The following is a 22,277-nucleotide window of genomic DNA, read 5'->3' as shown; positions in this document are numbered from 1 at the left end:
AGCCCGTGGAGGACCCCATGCCAGAGCAGGTAGATGCACCCAAAGGAGGCTGTGACCCTGTGGGAAGCCCGAGCTGGAGCTGGCTTCTGGCAGGACCTGTGGACCCATGCCGAGAGGAGCCCATGGTGGAGCAGGTTTGCCGTCAGGACTTGTGACCCCATGGGGGACCTGCACTGGAGCAGTCTGTTCCTGAAGGACTGCACCCTGTGGAAGGGACCCACGCTTGATCAGTTTGTGAAGAACTGCAGCCCGTGGGAAGGACTCACGTTGGAGAAGTTCATAGCTTAACCTTTCACAAACACAAGCACCTACTTTTGCTTGACTTGGACAGGAACACTTGTGGCAGTGACACACGGAGTAGAATAGCTCAGTTGGCAGGGACCTACAACAATCATCTAGTCCAACGATATTTACAGTGTGATCCAGAGCTTGTGGAACAGAGATACTTCAGGTTTCATTCTACAGAGCAACAGAAAAAAATCATATTAAAGAATATAAATAATGTTGAAGAGTCAGACGTCATAAGTTTAGGAAATAATAAAACTAAATTGGTCAGAATTGCTTGTAGCTCCTGAACTCAGGTCTCTTACATGCATTTAAGATGAGATGAGCTGTAACTTCCTGAAGACTCTTCTGCTTCCATGGGATAGATAGATGAGGATGAACACACTCAGGCAATACAGGAAAGCTGAACGATTCTCTCATCTCTTGCTCCAGGCAACTAATGTCAGCCTCTAGAAACAAGATTTATATGTTTTCTTTTTCTCTCTCTCTCCCTCCCAGCATGATAGCAGACAATAAGTTAACCCTACCCTTTCACAAGAGACCACTACTTTTTCTCGTTTTACAAGGGTCTGACTTAACCCCGTTAGTCAAATTTGCAATGTTGCTAAACGCTCCCAGTTGTAAGTAAGGTCACCTGAAGTTTTTCAGTTATTCAGCCCTGTATCGCGCTAACTACTTTGAATGGTGAAGTGCAAGACAACGTGAGTTAATTAACTCAGCTGAGCGGATGCTTTAATCTCAGTGACTTTTGGCCTTGATTTTCCTTCTGTTTAAGCCTGTTCGACTTTACCCCTCAAGAAACACTAAGGTGCTGGCAATGAGATCGTGTAAGGATTTATATGACAATGAATCACTCTCTTCAGCACAGGGCAGAGAATTCGGCAAGGGGTCCCATGCTGAAGTACAGGGAGAATCCCAAATACTGAACAACTGCTTATGCAGTCAGAGCTGTCTCTTCTATGGGCTGAGTGAAACGGCATCCCGATGAAATTATAACTTATAATGAAAATGCGTGTCCAAGTGAAACAGTTGCATGTACCATCTAAATTATAACATTTTCTAAACTGTGAATGTCTGACTTTACAGTCCGAATATGTTACTTTTACATTGCAATGTAAATGGTCTATGACTTACGGACCCAAGTCTCAGAGGAAATGAGTGGGTTTTTATGCAGGAAATCTCAAAAAAAACCCTTCTCAACATTTTTCATTACACAATCAAAACCACACATAATCTAGCATAGATGTTCCTATGGCAATTTCCATATAGATCACTGAATACCAAAAATGCTTCTTCATGTATATATATGTATATTTGTTAATAATTTGACATACCTGAATATCCTACTGTAGCTGAGGATGTATTAAAATCCAGACAATGCAACTGTGTATTCACGAAAATCTCCCAAATCTAACGTATTATACAGGATCCTAATTCCAGGACTATAGACCCAAAGCATGTATATTTAATTTGAGTTTTTAAAAATAAACTAATTCTGATGCTCTTTTCTTTGAGTGCAGCAATAAATAAGGTCAAGGTACTGCAAGGGTCAATGCTGCAGTGTGTACACAATGAAAGTAATTTATTATAGTCTTGTTTCACAGGTGTCTATAGAATAGTACACTCAGCAAAAAAAAAAAAAAAGGCTGTGAAGAAGCATACCATTCATCAGAATGACACACAATGGTAATTATTTATGTTCTTTTGGGAATATAGGTTCCAGTACAAGGAACTCTCTGTTACAGCAGCCTCGCTTCAGAAAAGTGAAAAATAATGTTTATATAAAAGCTCAGCAAATTACAAGATTCTAGACCTGAATTTCAACAATTACTTTTATTTTCAAATGCAGGAGAGGTAAAGCATATGCTTTCACACTGTAAATACGCATGTAACTCATCTTAATATGATCCTTATGAGATGCCATGTTTGAGTACTTTGACAAGCACTAAGACATGCTAATTTTCCTGTGGGAATATTCAAACATGGTCTTTTTTTGAGGAACCATGCAAGTTTGGCTTTGTCTTGTAGGACTTCAGCTTTGCACAGTACTTTCTGACTCAGCACTAAAGGCCAATTTGATATCTAACTTCTGTGCTGCTATCCTACCTCCTAAAAACTCTTAGCACAACTAATCCGTCAATATTTTCTGCCTAGCTACATTCCGCAGAGAAATGGCCAGCTGCTCCCGTCCTGTAAGGTTTTTCTTCCATCTGGAATGCAATACTTTGCACAAAGTGCCGTAACAGCACTGATTTAGACAACATCAGTTCCCCTCCCCAACTAGAAAGCCATCCCCTGCTGGCCTTCCCACCGGGTGACACATCTGAAAGTTCGTTTCTGAGTTAATGGGGATTACTGGCTAGCTAGAACTGTGCTGTCAGCAGATCTCGCCTCTCAAATATTTTAATGTTTTACTTTTTCTTAAGATGTCTGAAATGTAAATAAGCACGACACTTCTATACATTTCACACAATTTATTTTTCAAAACTTTTCGTAAGGAAGTGATCTTCAGTCTTGGCTCTTAAAAAAAAAGAAAATAATGAAAAGGAGGTTTTCAAAAACGTATTTGCATGAAATGAAAGGGTCTTACAAAATGAAACGTCTCTTGCTTTATTTATTGCATGCCACGTCTGGATTTTGCTAGCTAGAAGGTTTAATTTGAATCAAAGAGAAAGGTTTTGCCTGTGGATTTTAAGAGAAGTTAAAGGTCCCACATTGCCGGAGTAGCCTCTAATAAATTCATTCATAGACACCAGATGGCCCCAAAGCACTCGCTCATCTAACAAACAGATTTCAGTTTCCCCGCAGGGAAATAGAGAAGGAGCTGTATAGTTTGATATTCGAAGCTATGGCTGCTTGAAGTTTTAGAAGGAAAACTGCCTTGAATTTTATCAGATTTACATATGTGTGTGTATGCATGCGTATGTGTGTATGAAATTGCTGATCCATAACTGAAGTTCTTTGAACTGCATACATCTTTTACTGTGCATGTGTACTTCACCAATCCAAACTCAGTTTTCCATATGTTACTAGGTATACAGTGCTCAGGTTTGGGGGCTTCTTTTACGTCAGATACTGGCATAGAAAGGAGAATGAAGTTTTGAGGTGTCACAGAGCAGCCCGATTCTACATACAGGTGCCTTGTAGCAGCAGCAACAACAGTCTAAGGCAGCTACTGCCTTCAGTGACTTCCTCCGTTTCTTGAGCTTTTTGCTGTCAGTCCTAAGCGAGATACATTTTAGCTATCTCAAGGCATCTTCCTATGGGGACCAAAACCCATTTGGATGGTCTTTGCCTTTAGCTCATTTCATTCTGAACAGAATTTGCCTACAGGATGGTCCAGTTGGCTTTGTCTATTATATGTAAACCACCCATTAGTAGCACAGCCAGATTTCACTATGTGGAATATGTTGGGGGGAGATGGGGGGGGGGGGGAGGGCACGACAGGACAACACCAACAGAAAAAGTGCTGGGTAGCTTCACACAAACTCTTTTGCGCACTTCAGTATGGCTTTGGAATATGTCCTCAGGGTACTTGATCCAGTTCATACACCTGTAATGGGTGGTAGACATGGGCTACCAAAGGACATTGATAGCAACAGCATCAACAAAAGCAATTCTGCTGGTTCAAATGAGGGACCTACACAAGCTGAAAGAACTAGACGGGAACCTTTAGCATGAGCATGCTTAGGCTCCCGCAAGTTTTAATGCAGTAAAAATCACTGCTAGCTACACTTTGATCGACATGAAAAACAGGATCTAATCCAGCTTGTAATTCCAGAAGCAAATATTAACGGAGGATTGCAAGGATTTCTCCTTGTACCAAAGGGAATCTGGTCTAACTAAAGCACATCATAAACTTTATTTACCTAACTTACACTGTCATGAAGCAGTGACAAGCAGGATCACTCTATGCAACACTTCTCCAGCTTAAATGCTAGCAAATAAAGGGAGCACGGATGCCACTTCAGGCATCCTTCCTTCCTTCTCTTCAGAACAGCAGATCCAAAAACAGATTTAAGGGTTGTAGATGTACAAAACCCATAGGGCGTACAGGATCCAGACTTATTTTGAACTCGGAGGGATCATGATGAAAACAAGAGGGAGAAAAGAAAGGTGTTCTGTTGACTGAGCAGCTGAACTTTTGTTGAGTACATGCAGCAAATTGTCACGATACAAAAAATTGTGCTTTTCTGACAGACAGACTTACAGTATCTTAATGAGGAATAGAGGATTTTGGTGACTACTGTAGGAAATCTGTTAAGTACAAGACAGTATAACAGCTGTGCAATTACTAGAAAAGTATGGATAACCGTGTGAAGAACATGTCAGTTGCACTGAGCAATATGCTTCTGGCAAAGGAAACGGAAATGTGGTTGCAGGACATTTTGCTGGGGAGTTGCACGCTGTCAGCACAAGGTAGAAGTGCCTGGCTTCCCCAGATCAGGAATTCCATGCGGGAGTAGTAGCCGGAGCCCTAAATTAATCACCTAGAACGCGCCAGAGACGCTACTCTGATTTTGATGCACCTATAGGTTTAGTGAGGAACAAGCATTTCCCGTTGCCTAGTTGTGAGCAGGGCCACAACCTGAAATTACACTCTTCAGTGGAGTTTGAGAAGCAACAGCTTAAGACTTCAGGAATGCCTCTGCCCTGAGTTAGAAGAATGGCTCTGAACTGTGAATACCAGAAGTAAGCCCTTTTTTTTCTTTTTTTTTTTTTTTTCAAAAAAGCAAATACCAATCCTATATACCTACCTGTAAAAAGTGTGAATGATCCCATCTTTTTTCTTAAGGTCAAAAGGCTGGAAAGCTAACCCAGGAAGGAGGAGACCTCACTTCATCCTGATTCAGAATAAAACATGCAATTTCACCAGAATGCGTAATACCTACCAGCAATGAAGGCAGTTTTGCAGTAGGAGGACAAACCACCTACCATATCTCCTTTTAAAGCTTTACTGGTGGACAGTAAGTGATTTAAGATTCCCTGGGACAAGGAGGCACGACATTGTGGTTTGATGGTTAGGATACTTACCCAAGTCTTGGGTGTCTTTATATTTTATTGGCCAGCTGTAACGCCACCATCTCTTAAAAGAAAACCGTAACCAACATCTCTGCAGAGCTTGATCCTATAGGAACGAGTATGGTAGATGCCGCAAGAATGTGGCAAAGACAAAGTTGAAGGGGAAGAATAAGCGTATCTATACGATAGGCACCAGCATCAGACGGGCAGGAATGGAAGCCACTTTGGAACAGGCAGAGAACTGCAGGTATTAAAACATTTTTTTAAGAATCAAATAGGGGGGGAGGAGCGCGTTAATTAGGTGACTCCAGTGAGAAGACCCAGTTCTCTCCGTAAAACCAATTCAGTTTCAGTTATTGTTGGCAACAAACACAGGTCTAAAGTTTGTTGACAAGATGTAAGCATGGAAAATATTGACACACAAGTGCTTTATATTTCAAGTAGAACTGCAAAGAATAAAACTCTCAGAGGTATACCTGGAACTTCCCAGATATATCGTTAGCTAGGAAAGAGTAGAGAGTACCTTCTACTCAATTAGTCATACTGAAACCAGGATCAGAGTAAAGAGGTCTTTAACTCCACACAAAGCAATGGATTAGAAGCAGCTATTTATGTCTTCATAATAGCTTGAGATGGAAGCTACTATTTATGTGGTGGTAAAGGGAAAACATAAGCCTTCTGAAATACATTCTCTTTCCCTCCCCACAAAAAGATGACAGCAGAAAAAAAATGTGTGCATGTAAAAAAGGTGCAGTATATGTTTATTTAAAATAAGTACTCATAGAGAAGGACAGTGATAACACATGGAGAATTCAGTCAGATTCTTGCTCCAAGTTATCTTTCCCTCACAAAAAGTAATACAAGCTGAAGATTAGACTTGCTATTTGGCAATGTAAACATTGCAAAACCGGTATGCATTTCCATTAGGAGGTACTTTGTTACATCTTATTCTCGGCTCCCCTCATGTTACATGACCCCCGTTAGTTGGAATATGGCTATGAAGTTGGAGACTGCAATATTCATAGAAATTGGACCATGCTCAAATAAACTATTTTTTTTTTAATAAAACCACACCAAGGCTACCCACATGTAACAGGTGAACCATCTTTACATTAGCTGATTAAGGTTTCAACTGTAAAAGCTTACACTTTTTATTTCATTTTGAACCATAAAATTCAGTCCATTACATGAGCTAATGGATCACAAAGATGAAGCCATCTGCTTAATTTTCTCCAAAGTTATAGTTCAAAAAGATAGATGTCGAGACAGCTTTACACCGAGATCCACAAGCCTCAGTATTTAAATTACTACTAAAAACCTTGTAAACGGTTCAAAAGGTGTTGTGGGTTGACCCCAACCAGCAGCCAAGCACCCACACAGCTGCTCGCTCTCTCTCTCTGCCCCCTCCATCCCCAGCGAGATGAGGGAGAGGAGAGGAGCAGCAAAAGCAAGAAAATTCACAGGTTGAGATAAAGACGGTTTAATAAGTGAAGGAAAGAGGCAAAAAACAAAACCGCCAAGTGCTGCAGAGGCGATCACTCGCTACCTCCCACAGGCAGACCGATGCCCAGACATTCTACAAACAACGGCCATCTCGGAAGCCAACCCCAGCTTCTTCCTCTACCCTGTTTTTACTGCGGAGGGTGATGATACACAATATGGAAGAGCCCCTTTGGCCAGTCCGGGTTGGCTGTCCCGGCCATGTCCCGTCCCAGTCTCCTGCCTACCCACAGCCTACTCACTGGGGAGGCAGAGCAGGAAAAAAGCGAAAGCCTTGTCCCTTGTTCAGCAGCAGGCAAAACACTGGCGTTATCAACGCTGGTTTAGTCACAAATCTGAAACACAGCACCATATGGGATGCTGCGAAGAAAGAATTCAGCTGTTAATCTGCATGAGATATATCACACCGTAGCTCACTATTTGAAAGCCTGAAATCAAGAGCAAGTCATCTACTGTAAAATGCTTTCGGCATACAAAACCATGTGCCAAATTTATCAAACCTGAAAGCAGTCCACTACAGCCAATACTATTCTTAACATTTGCAGTAGTGGCTTTGACCAGTGTATTTATAAAACAAGTAAGCCTAAGGCCTTCCCCAAACATACAACTTTGTATGCGAGCTTGTGGGACTTGTGTCCATGTTATTAAAACCGATTCCTCCTACAGTTCAGATATTGGTATTTACTGTTTACTCCCAGCAGGTTGTAAGCAGTATTGTACAGTAGATATGCATAAATAGAATCATAAATAAAAAAGCTAACAAGGTGCTCAGAAAGGCAGCTCAATGACTTTGCCACTGTGCGTGAGAACTCATCGTTAGTTTATGATGCTTGTTTACACTAGTTCCAGGGGAAAAAAAAATAAAATTAAATATACAACATCAGAAGCTGCAGTTTCCATGCATCTCTTTGCCAGCCCATAAGTAAACATCCTGGGAGAGGAGAGCAGAAGTGATGGTCCGTGGAAGTCAGCAGTGTATCTTCACAGAACCTGAGCACTCCTCAGTGTTTGTAGGAATGACTGTTCATTAGACCCAAAATATTTCAAACAAGGCCACCCCCAGAGACAGTAGTTTTTATTTATCTGCCATGAAACTCACTTCTGTTAAGGGTGAAGGTGTTGAGCACCACAGATGTGTAACCCGCTGAAAGCCTTCAGGAGTTGAGAGCGTAAACAGCGTAGAGCTTTCTGGCACTTTCAGATGTTTAAAGGCAAATTAGTCCCTCACTACCTCTTTGGGAAACTATTCCACATCTCCAGGAAGTAATACAGGACAGCCAGCGAGACGGTCTCCATCAATAAAACCAAAAAGGCCGCTGCAGACTAAGACTGCCCACAAAAATAAACTTGTAGAACTGAGAAGTATTTAGCGATTCAGTGTTACACGTGAAGGCCACCGCTGCAGAGCGGTAAGGCTGTGCGGGTCAGTACTCGCAGCTCTGCATTGCTGGAGCCAGAGGTGCTCTGGGGGCTCCATCCCAGAGGAAAGCGCCCTCCCAACAACTCAGGTGCCTCTCTCCACGCAGCAAGAGCTTTCTTGGAAAGACTGGGCTCGCTTACAGTCAGGTTTGAACATGCGCTAAGCAAGGTTATTTGCCCAGGGTTTTAGAAGTAGCATTGCTCACTGAAGAGATCTGTCACGAATTTGAGAGGCTAAGGCACAACGAGAGAGCGATCAAGGCCGTGATCTTCCACGTCCTACTTAACACAAACCAAGAAGGCTCCACTTCCACGCGAGCTGAAGCCACTTTAAGGCATATGGGGGGGTGGGGGGAGGGCACAGTGAACACTTATAATGGCAGCTGTGAAATCTAAACAAGACTAGAGATTTTTTTTCTCTTTCTAATACATGCAGGTGACCCAAATTTGGGTTCTGGCACACTGGTGAACTAAAGAAAAAAAACACAAACACATAGTTTTGTTTGAGGTATTAGAACTTTCCCAGCTTGTGCACAGCTCTATCACTTGCCACAAGCCTCAATGCAGATGTGCCAAAACCACCAGAATTGCTCGGGCTCTGCTCTGGTTGATGTTTTTGGGGCAGGCTTCAATCCCTTGGGAATAAGCAGCAGCAAAAGCAGCAGCCCTAGCTCCCCTTTCCTCTCTCCCGCCTTCCCCGCCGCAGGTCAGGCTAGCAGCAAACAGGGATATTCTCTATTCCACGGCGCTACACGGCAAGCAAGCTCACTTCTAAATATAGCTCAGTAGAAGTTTCTAAACTGCAAAATAAATACAGTTCTTACTGTAAGTTATGCAGAAAAATGTAGGTTATACCTCATATTTCATGGCAAATGTAGTGTTGTTTAACTTTTTTCCTCATCCTCAGTGTAGCAGACACTAGAGGCCCATTTGAATGAAATTAAAACTTCCACAGAAAGTAATAAATGAGTTTACTTTCTGGGTTTTTTACTCCCTGTCATAACAAAATAGTGATCGTCTTGCCTGCTCTTCACAAGAGGACCTGTTGACACACCAGGCGTTCCTTTGTTACACGCCGTTGCCGATTTTCCCTTAGGGAGAGGCTTCTTGGCTGCTGGTGCCAAGCTCTCATTTGCTTGCGAGTTTTTGGTTGAAGGCTGACCTTTTGTAGAAGGCTGCGCTGGCTTTTTGGTCACTGCCGCTTTGGCCGAAGTTTGAGGAAGCCGTACAACAGATAAGGGAGTGCGTTCAGGAGGTTTGGATGAAACGGGTCCAACCTGAGGGGGTTTACTGACATTTGGCTGCTTATTGACAGCCGGTGATGCGGTTTTGCTTGCAGATACCAGTGTAGGCGGTGACTTTGATGCTTTGCTAACTGCAAGGGAAGGCGCAGAAGCTGAGTGCTTCAGGACTGAAGCCGCGTTCAGGTTCCTTGCCAGGTCAGAAGACGTTTGTGGAGATTTCTGAGGATGCCGAGACCCAGTTCCTGAGGTCTGAATAGTATTTTCAGAAGGAGGTTTTGCAAGGAGCTGCTGAGAATGTGCAAACTTGGCAACACCGGGCAGGTTCGTAACAGGCGGCCGGGCGGCCCTCGGAGCAACTGAATTCGCTTTGGTTTTAGTGACAGATACGGGTTTGCATTTAGTGGCGACACGCTTCTGTTTTGAAGCCATCGTTTCAGCTGTCCCAGGCAAGCGAGACGGCTGTTTTTTAAAGGAGGAGAGGGCAGGATGCGGTGCTGGTGCCGGGGAGCTCTGAGCCAGGGCAAATTTCACCTTGGGAGCATCAGGGGAGCGAATACGTTTGCGCAACGTTTCGGAGTGAACAAGAGCCGTTCTCGTTCCTCTAGATGAGGAGCTTTCGCTTCCAGGCTGTGAAGGAGCAGAAGCTGGCGAGTTGTGTGCAGGAGACTCCAGTTTCTTTGAGGTGCCAGCTAACGGTTTGAAAGGAGACTGGGCACTTGTCCCTGAGGACCCTTGTAATTTGGACCTGACTGTCAGTGACTTGGCTGTGGAGGATGGGGGCACCGGCACTTTTGGTGATGCCAGGGCAGGGGACTGAGGATGTTTAGACAAAGCCTTCTTGGCACCGGCCCCGAGAGCTGAAAGAGGAGTAGGGGGTTTCGACGGCTGCTTTTGAAACATATTGACAGCTGACATCGGATTCATGACGGGAGGCTCCTGGATTCTAGCTGATGAGCTGGGGACCCCGTCACTGGTGACCCCTTTCTGAAACGCAAGGATTTTTTGTTCCAGAGTTGCAAACTGCAGCACTCGACACGGATCATATTTAAGCAGAAAACCTTGAAGAGTGTCCCAACCTCCACCAACACGTACCATCACATGCTTGCCATGGAGCATCTGAGGATGGGGGAAGAGGGGGTGGGAGCAGAAGAACAAGAGAAACTTCTATCTTGTTTTATGCAGCACTGTGCCTTCATCTTTCATTAAAATCTATTGAAATTGACTAAAAATAGGACCTCCTTTCTTCCAGAGAAACATTTTAAAAAAGAGAAATTACGTAATAAATAAGGCTGTGACTTCCCAATTGTTTTATTAGATAGTTTCTCCTGCAGAGACAGTCATTACGCGTCAGGAAATAATGAAAGCGTATACACAGAAGACATTTTAACATCTCTGTCAGCATCCTTATTTAGTATACAGAGTTTTGGATAAAGGTTTTGTTCAAGTTGTGGATGTCCTCATAACATTTTAATCCCAGAAACTCTTATGCCTGCTGAAAAGAGACAGTGCTCAACTGTGCTACAAATTATAAACCCCAAGCATCCAGATTTTGAACATGCACTGTTCTCAAGATATTCTGATATTCTGTGGCATTACCCTTATTTATACTGCAAGTTGCTACTGAAATTTTAGAACCACCACAGAAAAACATTACCTTGCTTAGTTTAGGGTGGTTGTAAAATCAATAGTTGCAAGATCTAATTAGCTACACCTACTTTGAATAGGAGATTGGATGATGTGGTGTCCTAACCTAAATCATTATGTATTTCTAAAACAATACCATAAAAATGAGGTATTCCACTTAAAAGTGTTTCTCTCCCCATTATGAACATAAGTTGGGATTCTGAGAAACTACTTACTCGTATGAAGAGTATTTTATCTCCCAGTCTATAACGTCCCTCCGATAAGTATTCAATTGAAAATCGATGGGAACAACTGCAGGGAGGATCTTCTGCAATATGCTTAACCTAGTTATTAAAATTGAAAGCACTTGTTAGTATTTTGACAGAAGCATGTGTTTAACAGTTTATTGAGATATTTAATACAAGAAAATATACTGATATCTTCATCTCATAATCTAAGAAAACATTAGAATTCTATTCCCTCACAAGAAAAATCTCAGCTACATAGAGCTTCAAAACGTAGAATAAAACATGAAAAGAACAAACTGTATGTACAGACAAATATTTTGAGTCATTCTAATCCAATTTTCACGATTTCTTCAATTTTATGTTATTTCTACTTTCCTTTTTAAGATTTTTTTATAACACTGTGCATAGTAGTGTCAAATTCCAGCTACAAACTTGGAAGACACTGTTACAGTCTCTAGAAATTGAAACAAGTGCCTGGGTCTCTCCTGTGACCGAATCCATTGCTACATCTGGCCCAGGGCTATTTCAGCATTGTCCTTAACTTTTTGTAAGGATTTTATAAGTCAATCTTCTATGTGACACCCAAGAAGGAAATCACTGGGGAAAAAAAAAAAAAAAAGAAAGGTAGTCCCCATGTAAGTCCAGGGTTAGAGAAGACGTGCCTCTTATAGCCACTTAATAAACTGGAAGGTCAAGACTATTGCCAAGCAGGAAAAATTGTAAGACTTTTCTGAGAGAGCGAGGATCTGGTGGCTGACATTCCCAAAGAAGCAGAAGTTTTACATTACAACACAGAGGACCTTTAAAATAAATGAATTTTAAAGTCTCAACATGCATTTTGAAGCAAAATAGGAAAGTTGTTCATCATTCCTTTTGGACCACTTCACAAGATGTACAAATAATTTCCTTTTCTGCATACATATTCATTTCCAATTGGTACAGCTACAGAGGTTTTATTTAAAGTCTTTTTCAAAAGAGTTTCATCAAAGTATACTATCAAAGTCTACTTTAATATTTGATGAAGTTTAATGAAAACATCAAATTGAAGAGAAGCATACATTACATTCATAGAATATTGACATGCCAGAAAAATTGAATGAGAGTATTATACTGAAAGAATACATACTTCTATACTCAAACACTTTCTTATACTTAAAGCAGCAATGAAAGGCAAGGGATGGGGGGTGGGTGGAAATCAAGGCAAGTTATATGCACTGACGCATTAACTCCAAAATATATATGACGGCATTTTGCTTACTTTTAAAAAAAAAACGGTTGTTCAAAAGAGGTGCATACCCTTCTGTTTTCTGTCTAAGGAGACTCACAAATATTAGATGAAAACCAGCCTATGTTTACTGAGCCACATCATACAAGTAATAAACTTAGAGTTCGATTTAAAGCCCATATGGCAATAAATAAGTAGTACTTACTGCTTCATGTAGCTCCCCGTGGTGACAACATGACTTTGCTGTGCTAATAGGGGATGGTGGTCCAGCGGTCATCAGCAGTGTTTCTTCTAGCTCAATTTCCTTCTCTAGTTTTACTAGTACAGGAGGTTCAACTCCATACCTCAACACAAATACAAAAGTAGGGAATTTAATTGCTAAAGAAAATAAAAAGAAACCAGTGATAACAAACATGCAAAATTCTGAGTAGCACTACATCAGTCAGAGGAATAAATGCCTTGATAACACAAAGAGAAGGAGCAAGTCTTGAATTTCTAGAAGTCCTCCCAAAGGTGGTCTTGGAGCTATGTCCAATTTAGATCAACTATCTTAAAGCTTCCAGCTCTGCACTAGAAATAAATTAAAGTCTAGATTTAGAGAATGATAAAGAGATACCTGCCAAAAAGCTTAGCAAATGAAGACCTTAAAACTGTATTTAATGTTCAGTGAATTCTTCTAAGACGTACACATACCTATAAGATGAATGTAGTATTTAAACATACAACCATAAAAAACAGTGTGGATCAGCACTTCTTCATGAAGAGTCTGATAAATATTTGAAAAAAAATACTTATATTGTATGGTGGTCCTAGAAAAGCTACTCATTACTTTCCACACGGAATTAAGTGCAATGCAGTAGATGATAATGACGGCAGATTGTCTTAACTTTTACTTAACAGAATATGTTCTTCACTTTCTTGTTAAGAGTGCGTACAAATCACATACCTGGATACAATGCGTCCAACTTCCAACAAACAAAGATACACTTGTCTTGGATCCTTGTGCAAAACTAAAAGGGAAGAGAATAAGAGGGTGTTGGAGTTCATGTTTACTGTGGGGAGGCCTGTGCAATTAGGTACAGAGAAGGGAAGATAAGGAATAAGTTAGTATAACTTTGCCATCATTCTACCCAGAGGCAAGCTACATTATCACAGACAAAGCACTATATGTTTTCCAACTCTAACTTTCTATTCCATAAGGTGTTTCAACCCATCCTGGCACTCCTGAAATCAAACTCTTCTCCGCTTCCTGAGAGAAATACAGAATCACAGAATTTTCAGAGTTGGAAGGGACCTCTAGAGATCATCTAGTCCAACTCCCCTGCTAAAGCAGGATTGCCCACAGCACATTACTCAGGACTGCATCCAGGCGGGTCGTGAAAATCTCCAGAGAAGGGGACTCCACAACCTCCCTGGGCAGCCTGTGCCAGTGCTCTGTCACCCTCACCGTAAAGAAGTGTTTCCGTGTATTTGAACGGAACTTCCTGTGTTCTAACTTGTGCCCATTGCCCCTCGTCCTGTTACTTGGAACCATTGAAAAGAGCCTGGCTCCATCCTCCTTCAACCCACCCTTTAGATACTTGTACGCCATAATAAGGTCTCCCCTCAGCCTTCTCTTCTCCAGGCTAAAGAGTCCCAGCTCTCTCAGCCTTTCCTCATAAGGCAGATGCTCCAAGCCCTTTGGAGCTTTATTTGATTTTATGCTGTTCTTTCTTGATGTGATCTGGAAAGATCTGAGACCTTTCCCCTTCATATCCCCATACTATAGCAGTCTTAAAGATGGAAAGCATTCAACAACTGCAAATGGGAAGACATACTCCACCTGTTCACGCTTGTGCATAGACAGATACGCACACCCACTCTATAGGTGAACAAACGTCGGGGAATACACTGCAAGGGATGTAGCTGCCAAGCGGATGGCTATGCAGCCAGTCAGCCTAACTGGGTTAAATGCTCGGCTGTGAAAGAATAATCTGGGTAATTGTTACCCTTTCAGTAAGCAACGGATCCTTTTTCCATATAGCAGATTCACCCAGTTGCACTAGAAGATACCACTTCACCAGTGGCAGCTCCCCTACGCCACAATACACCTTCATTTCAACCTTCTTTATCAGTCCCCACCTCTTGCCCCGTTCACCCAAAGGTTTTCTTCAGAATTTGGTATCTTTGCGATCATCCATCTGAGAAGAGGGTCAAAACCCCTGACCTTAAGAAGGAAGTGACAATGACATGGCATCTGAGAGTTTGCCTCTTGTACCAAACAGCAGATACGGGCTGTGATCACAGAAAAGACACAACACCATTTCAGATATGTTAGCAGCACCGAGTTTTGCACTAGACTTTGCTTCTCAAGGACTGTGCCCACATTAGCCCAGCCAGTGCCCAACGCACTTTGCACCCCTCAGTTCAGAGCAGCTCTAACAGCTGCATACACTCGATTGCATAGACACACTAAATCACGATTGGGAGAGCTGAAGAGTGAGATGGAAGAGTGGAGTGATTTCCCAAATGGCAAGTAGGTGACTGTGGCAGTTCTTCTGGGCTTTCTTGACGGCTTTGAAATGAAAACATTCAATTATTTTTACTGCTGCACTGCAAAATAGAAAAGGCAGAAGGAACTCAATGTCTGTTTTGGTTTCCTGCAACTTCCATCTTTAGGTGTGCAAGAAAAAGGAAAAAGAAACAAGGGCCATGAACAGAGAAGGAAAATAGGTTAAAAGTTTCACACACAAGGAACTACTTCCTTCCCCTACCCCCATTTAAGCCTCAAAATTGAGATGTTCTCAACACATTCTAAGAACAGAGTTGTCTGAACGCCATAGAAAACAAACCATGCCTGTGCTTTCTTAGCCAAGTGGGTATACTGCCTAATAACCCAGAAACCAAAGGCTGGGAGAAAGGCCATCCAACTCCCCTCCACCCATACAATGGCACCATTCCTCCCCCTCCCCGCATCAAGTATAAGAAATGTGAAAAGCCGTAGATAGGATTTTCATATGGTGTTACATTTATATAAACAAGTATGATTTTCTTCATACTGTGCAGTAACAATATTCAGTAGACACCAGAAATTCACTCTGAAGAGAAGCCTAATGAGCCAGCTCTATATTTACAGATGAAATCTAACATCTTTCTGATGTTCAATTTGATATTTAAAATTACTTTGCTTTAAATAAGACTGAAGGTTTTCCTAAAGTATAAGCCTAGTACAAAGTCAGATGTTCTTTTTTACATCACCTACTCCAGTTTGTAAGTCTACTTTTTAAGACATCTGATTATGAAGGGTAAATCTAGAAAAGAAAGTTGGCACAGCCATAATCTAAAAGGTACTAGAGGTCACTTCGTCTTCCTTTTTTTTTTTCCCCCATAAGCTTTTTTGTTAGCTGTAACAAAAGAGGCATAATTTGGCTGAATCCAGAAGAGAAAAATCCCTAGCAGAGATCAAGACATTTAGCTTGATGTCAAAGGGCATCCCATGCTGGCTGCTCTCCCTTTCTGCTGCCCTAGGAGCCACTTAATTTATTTCCTTCACAGCCATCCACACTTTTCAGGAGGTGTTGCTATATGTATCTGATTGGAAAAAGGGCAATCGCCAAATTGTCTTTCCCCTATTTCATTCATAAAGAACAGCTCGAAAGTTTGATGGAGAACATCACTGGAAAGACTGTTTCATCAAGAAGGCTGCAAGTCTGCTCATTTCCACTGCCAAAAAGGCTCACAGAAGATATCTATGCGACAAAGCAAGCTTGTGTCAAGAGTTACAATCAGACTTCAAAACACTTCTTGGCTATGAGCGAAAGCCACAGCATTAGGAAATCCTGTCTGCTTATCTCAGGGAGGTTAAACAGGTTCTAGTTACCCATCCACTTACAGGAACCAAGATGCTTAAGCAATGCAATTCATACAAGTTGAACTAAAAAAAAAAAAAAAAACACAAACTAATTTTCTTATAGCTCAGTTCTCCTACTCATCTGTATTTCATGGCACAGAAGAGATACACTCCCTAGTTAAATCAGAATGAGACAGATGCAAATGAGGATATTTTCTTGCAGATTTTAAAAGATGACTTATCCAGTAGAGAAGGCATGGGCAGTCCAACTAGCAGGGAGGAGAGCTTAAAAGAAAAGCAGTTAATGAAAACAGCGCCTTCCATTTAAATAGCATTAAATGGCACAAAGACTTCAAGAAAATCTAGTAAATACTGTGACAAATTCATTTGATTACTGAAAACAAAGGTACTCTGCAATTCTTTGCTATTCTGCTTAACAGGCAGATATTTTGCCTTTTAAAAAAAAAAAAAAAAACAAACACACACAACAAAAAAAACCCCAAACAAGTAGTATTTGGCTTACCAAAGAAAGGTTTGTATTAATTAATATTTACTGACATAACAGTGGGTAGAAGAGCATTTCATTATTTACCATGCGATGAAAGCACAGCTCCTCTTAATTAACAATCTAAAAAGTTTTATTCCATCTCAAAGTATCAGTCTAGAAGCTGTTTGTTAAGGGACAGACTGTGCACTGGGGCTGGCATACACACAGTTGGCAATATTTATTTTTATAACTATCTTATTAAATGGGAAAATAAAAATGGTTTAGAGTCATGTTAAGTAGGTCCTGAAGTAAATGTTAATTACCAACAGACTGTTGCCACTTCAGGCACAACGCCCTGATGTAGTTCCCAAATTTAGCAGTCATGAATGCATTATTCTGAGAGCTTTCTGCAACAAGAATGAGCTCTAATACCAAATAAAGGATCTTATTGTGAGTTGACTCCATGGCCTTGTGGTCTTCCCGCACAGAGAAAGCAAAACCACAGTTTTCTCCTCTGTTTCTCAGTGGGCCTTTTTACTGAAGGAAAACATGGGAGTTTGCTGCACAGCTATCACAGCTGTCCCTTCCTCCCACACTCCTTCCAACTTTTAGAAATTTGGAAAAGCATCGTGCAAGTTAGAGCAGCCACTGAACTGATTTTTCCAGGCTTTTATGTGAACACTGCTTTAAAATAAATAAAAGCATGAATAACTTGCACATGACAGGTACAGTTGTAATAAAGGCTTCACAAGACCACACACAAGAGATCCCCCTGACCAGGTAGTTATCCACATACAGATCAAAGCAAGTCTTACAAAAAAGAGAGATTTACCTAAACCTTCGGATTCAAAGAGATAAGTCTCATCAACTCCAATGGCCCTACACCAGTTAAGAAAGTTGGCTGTATTGTCTCTGGCAAAAAATGATCCTGATGGAGCATCCTTCTTACATGGAACTTTTCTCATAGGAAAATTCTGGTAAGGGAAGAAAACAAAAAGTACATTGTGCACATCAACATTGCCAACAGATTTCAAAGCATATTTGCAAAGGAAAATAAACCCTAAATTCAGAGTACAGAAACAGTGGCTAGTAATGTATTCTATTAAAAAAGCTACACTAATGTAGAAGGCATCCCACCTTACCGTGGTGAACAGTCACTGCGTGAACCGTCCTTAGCTCTGCATCCTCCCCAGAACTGCCCAGGCAGTTGCTTCCTCGTTTCCCCGCATGCTGGGGTAAAAGTCTTACTGGTGGTTTCCCAGTCTAGATAATTATTCCCGCTTCCCAAGTTCTGTTCACAGCAGCAGAATGAGCAGAGGGAACCCCAGAACAACTAAATTATACTTAGCTGCTAGATTTCAACATTTTAGAACCCATTCTAGAAAGCAGAGGGAATCAGAAGGGAGCAAAGGGCAGCTTTCTTTAAAATAATTCAGTACTCGTTTGTTTTTAAATCGGCATCTTCAAAACTAAAAAAGCAGTTCAAAGATACACAAGTTGTGCGTCTTGTCCTCCTGAAGAAAATCCCTGAGGACATGCAGCATTCATATGGCTCTTGTATAAATACCATTTGGCATCCTAAGGGTGCTGTCTTGTCCCCCCAATTAATAATAATTCTAATATTAGTAATTGTATTACTTCGCAATAAATATCCATCATTTAAAACTATTGGTTTACTAGATAAAGCAATAAAAGGTAAACGCAAAAAAAAATAAAATGTCTGGATATGGTGAAACAGTTCCTCCTGCCCCCAAATGAAATACTACCAACCAGAGCACATCAGCTGGCGATCTACTACTTGACAAATCTGAGCATTGCTGTAGCTATACGGGGTACCTGTACATTGAACATATTCTACGTGCACAAGTGTTATATCCAAAGTGACAGATCAGTATTTTTCATTGTACAAACACAGACTGGAAGTTGCTCGAGATTCACGTTTCAACTCGGGCTTGCTTCCTAACAAAAACACTGGAGCCCATCTCCAGGTACATCTCAATACGGGTATTTTCACGGCTAATCTATATACTAGAGTTTAGCCACCAGTTTCTGGAATAAAACATTCTATCAAGCGCCAATGCGTATCTTGTAACCCACCCGCACTGATGTTATCAGGAAACAAACTCCAGACTTAGACTAGATCTTCCTCTGACAAGACTTCTACTGAAATCAAACTGAAAAACTAGTAAGGACCTTAGGATTTGATTAACAAAGCGAAAAAGTAATTTGTTGCATAAGGACAGTTTATCCATGTATAATTGTTGTTAATCGGTCTCTGGATACACAGCACACAGAATGCCACTTTGAGAAGCCTCACTCACTTGCTTTCCTTTTACTACTTACAATTAAAGAGTTTATATATGTATTAAAAAAAAAAAAAAAAATCACAGTATGACTCACCCTTAAATTATTTGAGCTACAACTTTTTTTAATTGTGTTTTGAAGAACACCAACCAATTGGCAGAGTAGTACCCCATTATCAAGTTCTTCAAGCAGTTGTTCTGCTTTGACTTCTATTCCTAAAAAAAAAAACCCAAACATCAACATTAGAGTTACTCCACAGAAGGTAAAGAAGTTTCATATGAACTTAGAGGCAACTCAAACAGCATTCCAGTGTTAAAGACTGAAAGTTAGTAGAAATAGGTAAGTAAACTAAAATCAAATATCCACTTAATTAGATTTTAATAAGACTAACAAGATTCAGAAATATAAATTAGCACAATTAATCACCATACCTCTAAGAGGTGGCAGCTAATAAAATATGAAACCAAAGCGTGCATTTTAATGTAATCCTCCTGGCCATTCAGGTTCAGGTACACTGGATCTTAATAGCATTATAGACATTAAGCGTCAGCATTGAATGGCGTATCAGAAAATGCTTTGGAATTTATTACACAGCAATTTATTTTTAACCTCACCCAGCAAGCCAGACAGCCAGATGGACAGATCTTCTTGCATAGGCACCAAAGTTGCTTCGTGACGCACAGATATCCATTGGTCATACAGGCACACATCTGCCAAACCTGGCCCATGTCTGGGCGTCAGAGGACTTCGGGGACTTAAGGGAAGGTCATCTCCAAACCATACCTGCAGAAGACAGTGAGCTCTAGTATTTGTAGTCAGATGACGAAAATGTGCAGTTCTGATTTATGCTAAAGGTCTATTAGTCAAAGACTGAATGTTAATTCCCCTTCAGACAGATACACGAAACCAACACAACAGTAATCACTAATGGTGCAGCTCTCATTAGCAACTCCTGCATCAAAAGTACTGTCACATTCATTCTCTTGACTTCTTTGGATTTAAAACTACACACTTTCCTGAATATTAAATAAAGAAAACACGCATTTAATTTGTGTTTGGGTTTTTTTTCTCCTTAGCAGATTTTAAGTAATGAAAATCTGCAGTTTATCGTATAATTTACTACAGACTACTGATTTCTCTGATCAAACATTTCAGAGGCATTTTGTGTTTAAATCACTAAAATTTTTTTTAGAAGAGGAAACGTATTCCCATGCAAGAACATAACACACTTCTTGAACATGAATCCTTAGCATTTCTCTAAGAATTGCATCTTTTCAAACTGAGAGGCACGTTTACATTTCAAGAAAAGGACCACACTGAAACTTCAGTACAAAATTCCCACAGACAAAGAGCCCTTCTAGAATTCTTCACTACTTTCCTTCAGTTCGGTGCGTATATAGAATATATTTATTTATTTATACTTAAGTGATTAACTAGAATATAGGGGTTTTAAAAACACCTCTTACTTATCAAGCAAGTTTTTAAATAGTCTTCGCCTTTGACTTCAAAACCTTCTTAGGTAACAGCATTTAGGAAGAGAAAGGATCACCTACCTAATATAACACTGGTTTATCTATCTTGTCATATTGCTCCATTTGTAAAGTCAGAAAATTATTACTTAAAAAAAAAAAAAATACAGAGAACTCTGGGAATTCTACCATTTAATCTGCTTCAGGGTAGACCTTTGAATAAAAAAAAAGCATGATACAGAATTCAAACATTACAGAAGGCATTTACCTGAACTGCATTCTGCATGGTCATCTGCATTTACATTAGTTTCTTCCCCTGGGGAAAGAGAAGAGAAATTTTAATACAGTCCCTCCTGCTTTCATGAAAATCCCAAGAAAACCCCATCAGTGCTGTTTTGGCAAAATACAAGCGAGTCTAATCAGGAATGGAGGGGGGGGAAAAGAGGGAAGTTTCTTGGTAGCTAAGCTGTTGATCCAGATTCAGTCAACTTCAGTTCTCTGCCCTTAAATAAAGCAGCAGTTTTATTACAGCACAAAGTAGCAACTAACTCCATATGCATAAATAATACTCAAAGGTTTGCATGATTTTAAGGACCTGTGAGGCATTTACTTTGCAAAACAGAAATATAAATACTTCAAACCATTCTTGGATTTAACAACGTTGGCATTCACTCTTTCCTTCTCAGCTATCACAACTGTATCTTGTACGTTTGTGCATACACATATGAGCATCCTGAGTTTTTACATTAAATACTTTGAAGATAATGAAAATCTTAATGCAAGAAAATAATCTTGAAAAATAAGATTTCTTCTTGCATAGATAGATGAGAGAAAACAATGTTTTTATTAATTTCTAGTGGGATTTTTGACTCAGATTTCCAGGCAGCTAGCACATGCCCAAGTTTTCAACAGAACGCTGCAAACTGTAGCAGCAATACGGTTATCAGGACAATCCTCTGGCCAAACAATGCTTAAGGGAAGTTTTAAAGGCAATCCGGTCAACACCTTCTCTCCTGAAGCCAAGGCAGTATTTTCCAGCAATGCTTTTCAATCATGGGAAAACCCAGCACAAACTCTACGCTGGGCTGGGGATCGCTAAGTCTCTCCACGTAGGCTCCAGGTGGAGAGATGTGCAGTATTACCAGGTCAGCTGCATACCCACGCAGGGGTTTGCACCACACCAGGAATTTCCTCAGCATAATCCTCCACAGCGGTAGCGGAGGGCATTACAACCTCAAAATGTACCTATCTGTGTCTTGAAACCGGTTAAAAACAACTTTCTTGCTCCATTACTTAATAGCTGCAATAAAACTTCATCGTACTGATCAGGCTGGAAACCAGATTGCAGACACAGCCAGACAACTTTAACTCATCTGTTTTCCTTTAAAAATTAATAACTCCTCTCTCCTGTCCCAGATGTTTAAGCTTTATACATAGGCAGCATTCTTCTCTCCTCCATCTGTTGCACAACCTGGCCTTCCTACTGCAAAGGGCCAAATGGCCCATCACAGAAGGTCCAATTCTCATAAAAATTCTCCCCCTTCCTCTTACCCAGAAAGCAGAACCGTGCAGTTTCCTTCCCATTTTTCCCTCCCACTGCCTTGAACCTCCCATGCTACATA

At 40.8% G+C, this 22,277-nt stretch overlaps 1 protein-coding gene across 1 annotated transcript; it reads right to left on the bottom strand.

The window, feature by feature from the left end:
- Positions 1–9,197: 9,197 nt before the first annotated feature.
- Positions 9,198–20,953, bottom strand: GAS2L3 (growth arrest specific 2 like 3; the record flags this gene model as incomplete). Its single annotated transcript, XM_082498563.1, has 8 exons — positions 9,198–10,586; positions 11,330–11,437; positions 12,772–12,910; positions 13,513–13,576; positions 17,715–17,856; positions 19,283–19,401; positions 19,801–19,969; positions 20,924–20,953. The coding sequence occupies 8 exons, from the start codon at positions 20,951–20,953 to the stop codon at positions 9,198–9,200; spliced, it is 2,160 nt and encodes a 719-aa protein (XP_082354689.1).
- Between the last annotated feature and the right edge of the window lie 1,324 nt (positions 20,954–22,277).

This window comes from Vanellus vanellus, assembly GCF_965231255.1.
Source record: "Vanellus vanellus genome assembly, chromosome: 1".
NCBI classification, from domain to species: domain Eukaryota; kingdom Metazoa; phylum Chordata; class Aves; order Charadriiformes; family Charadriidae; genus Vanellus; species Vanellus vanellus.
This window is presented reverse-complemented; position numbering and strand designations above follow the sequence as displayed.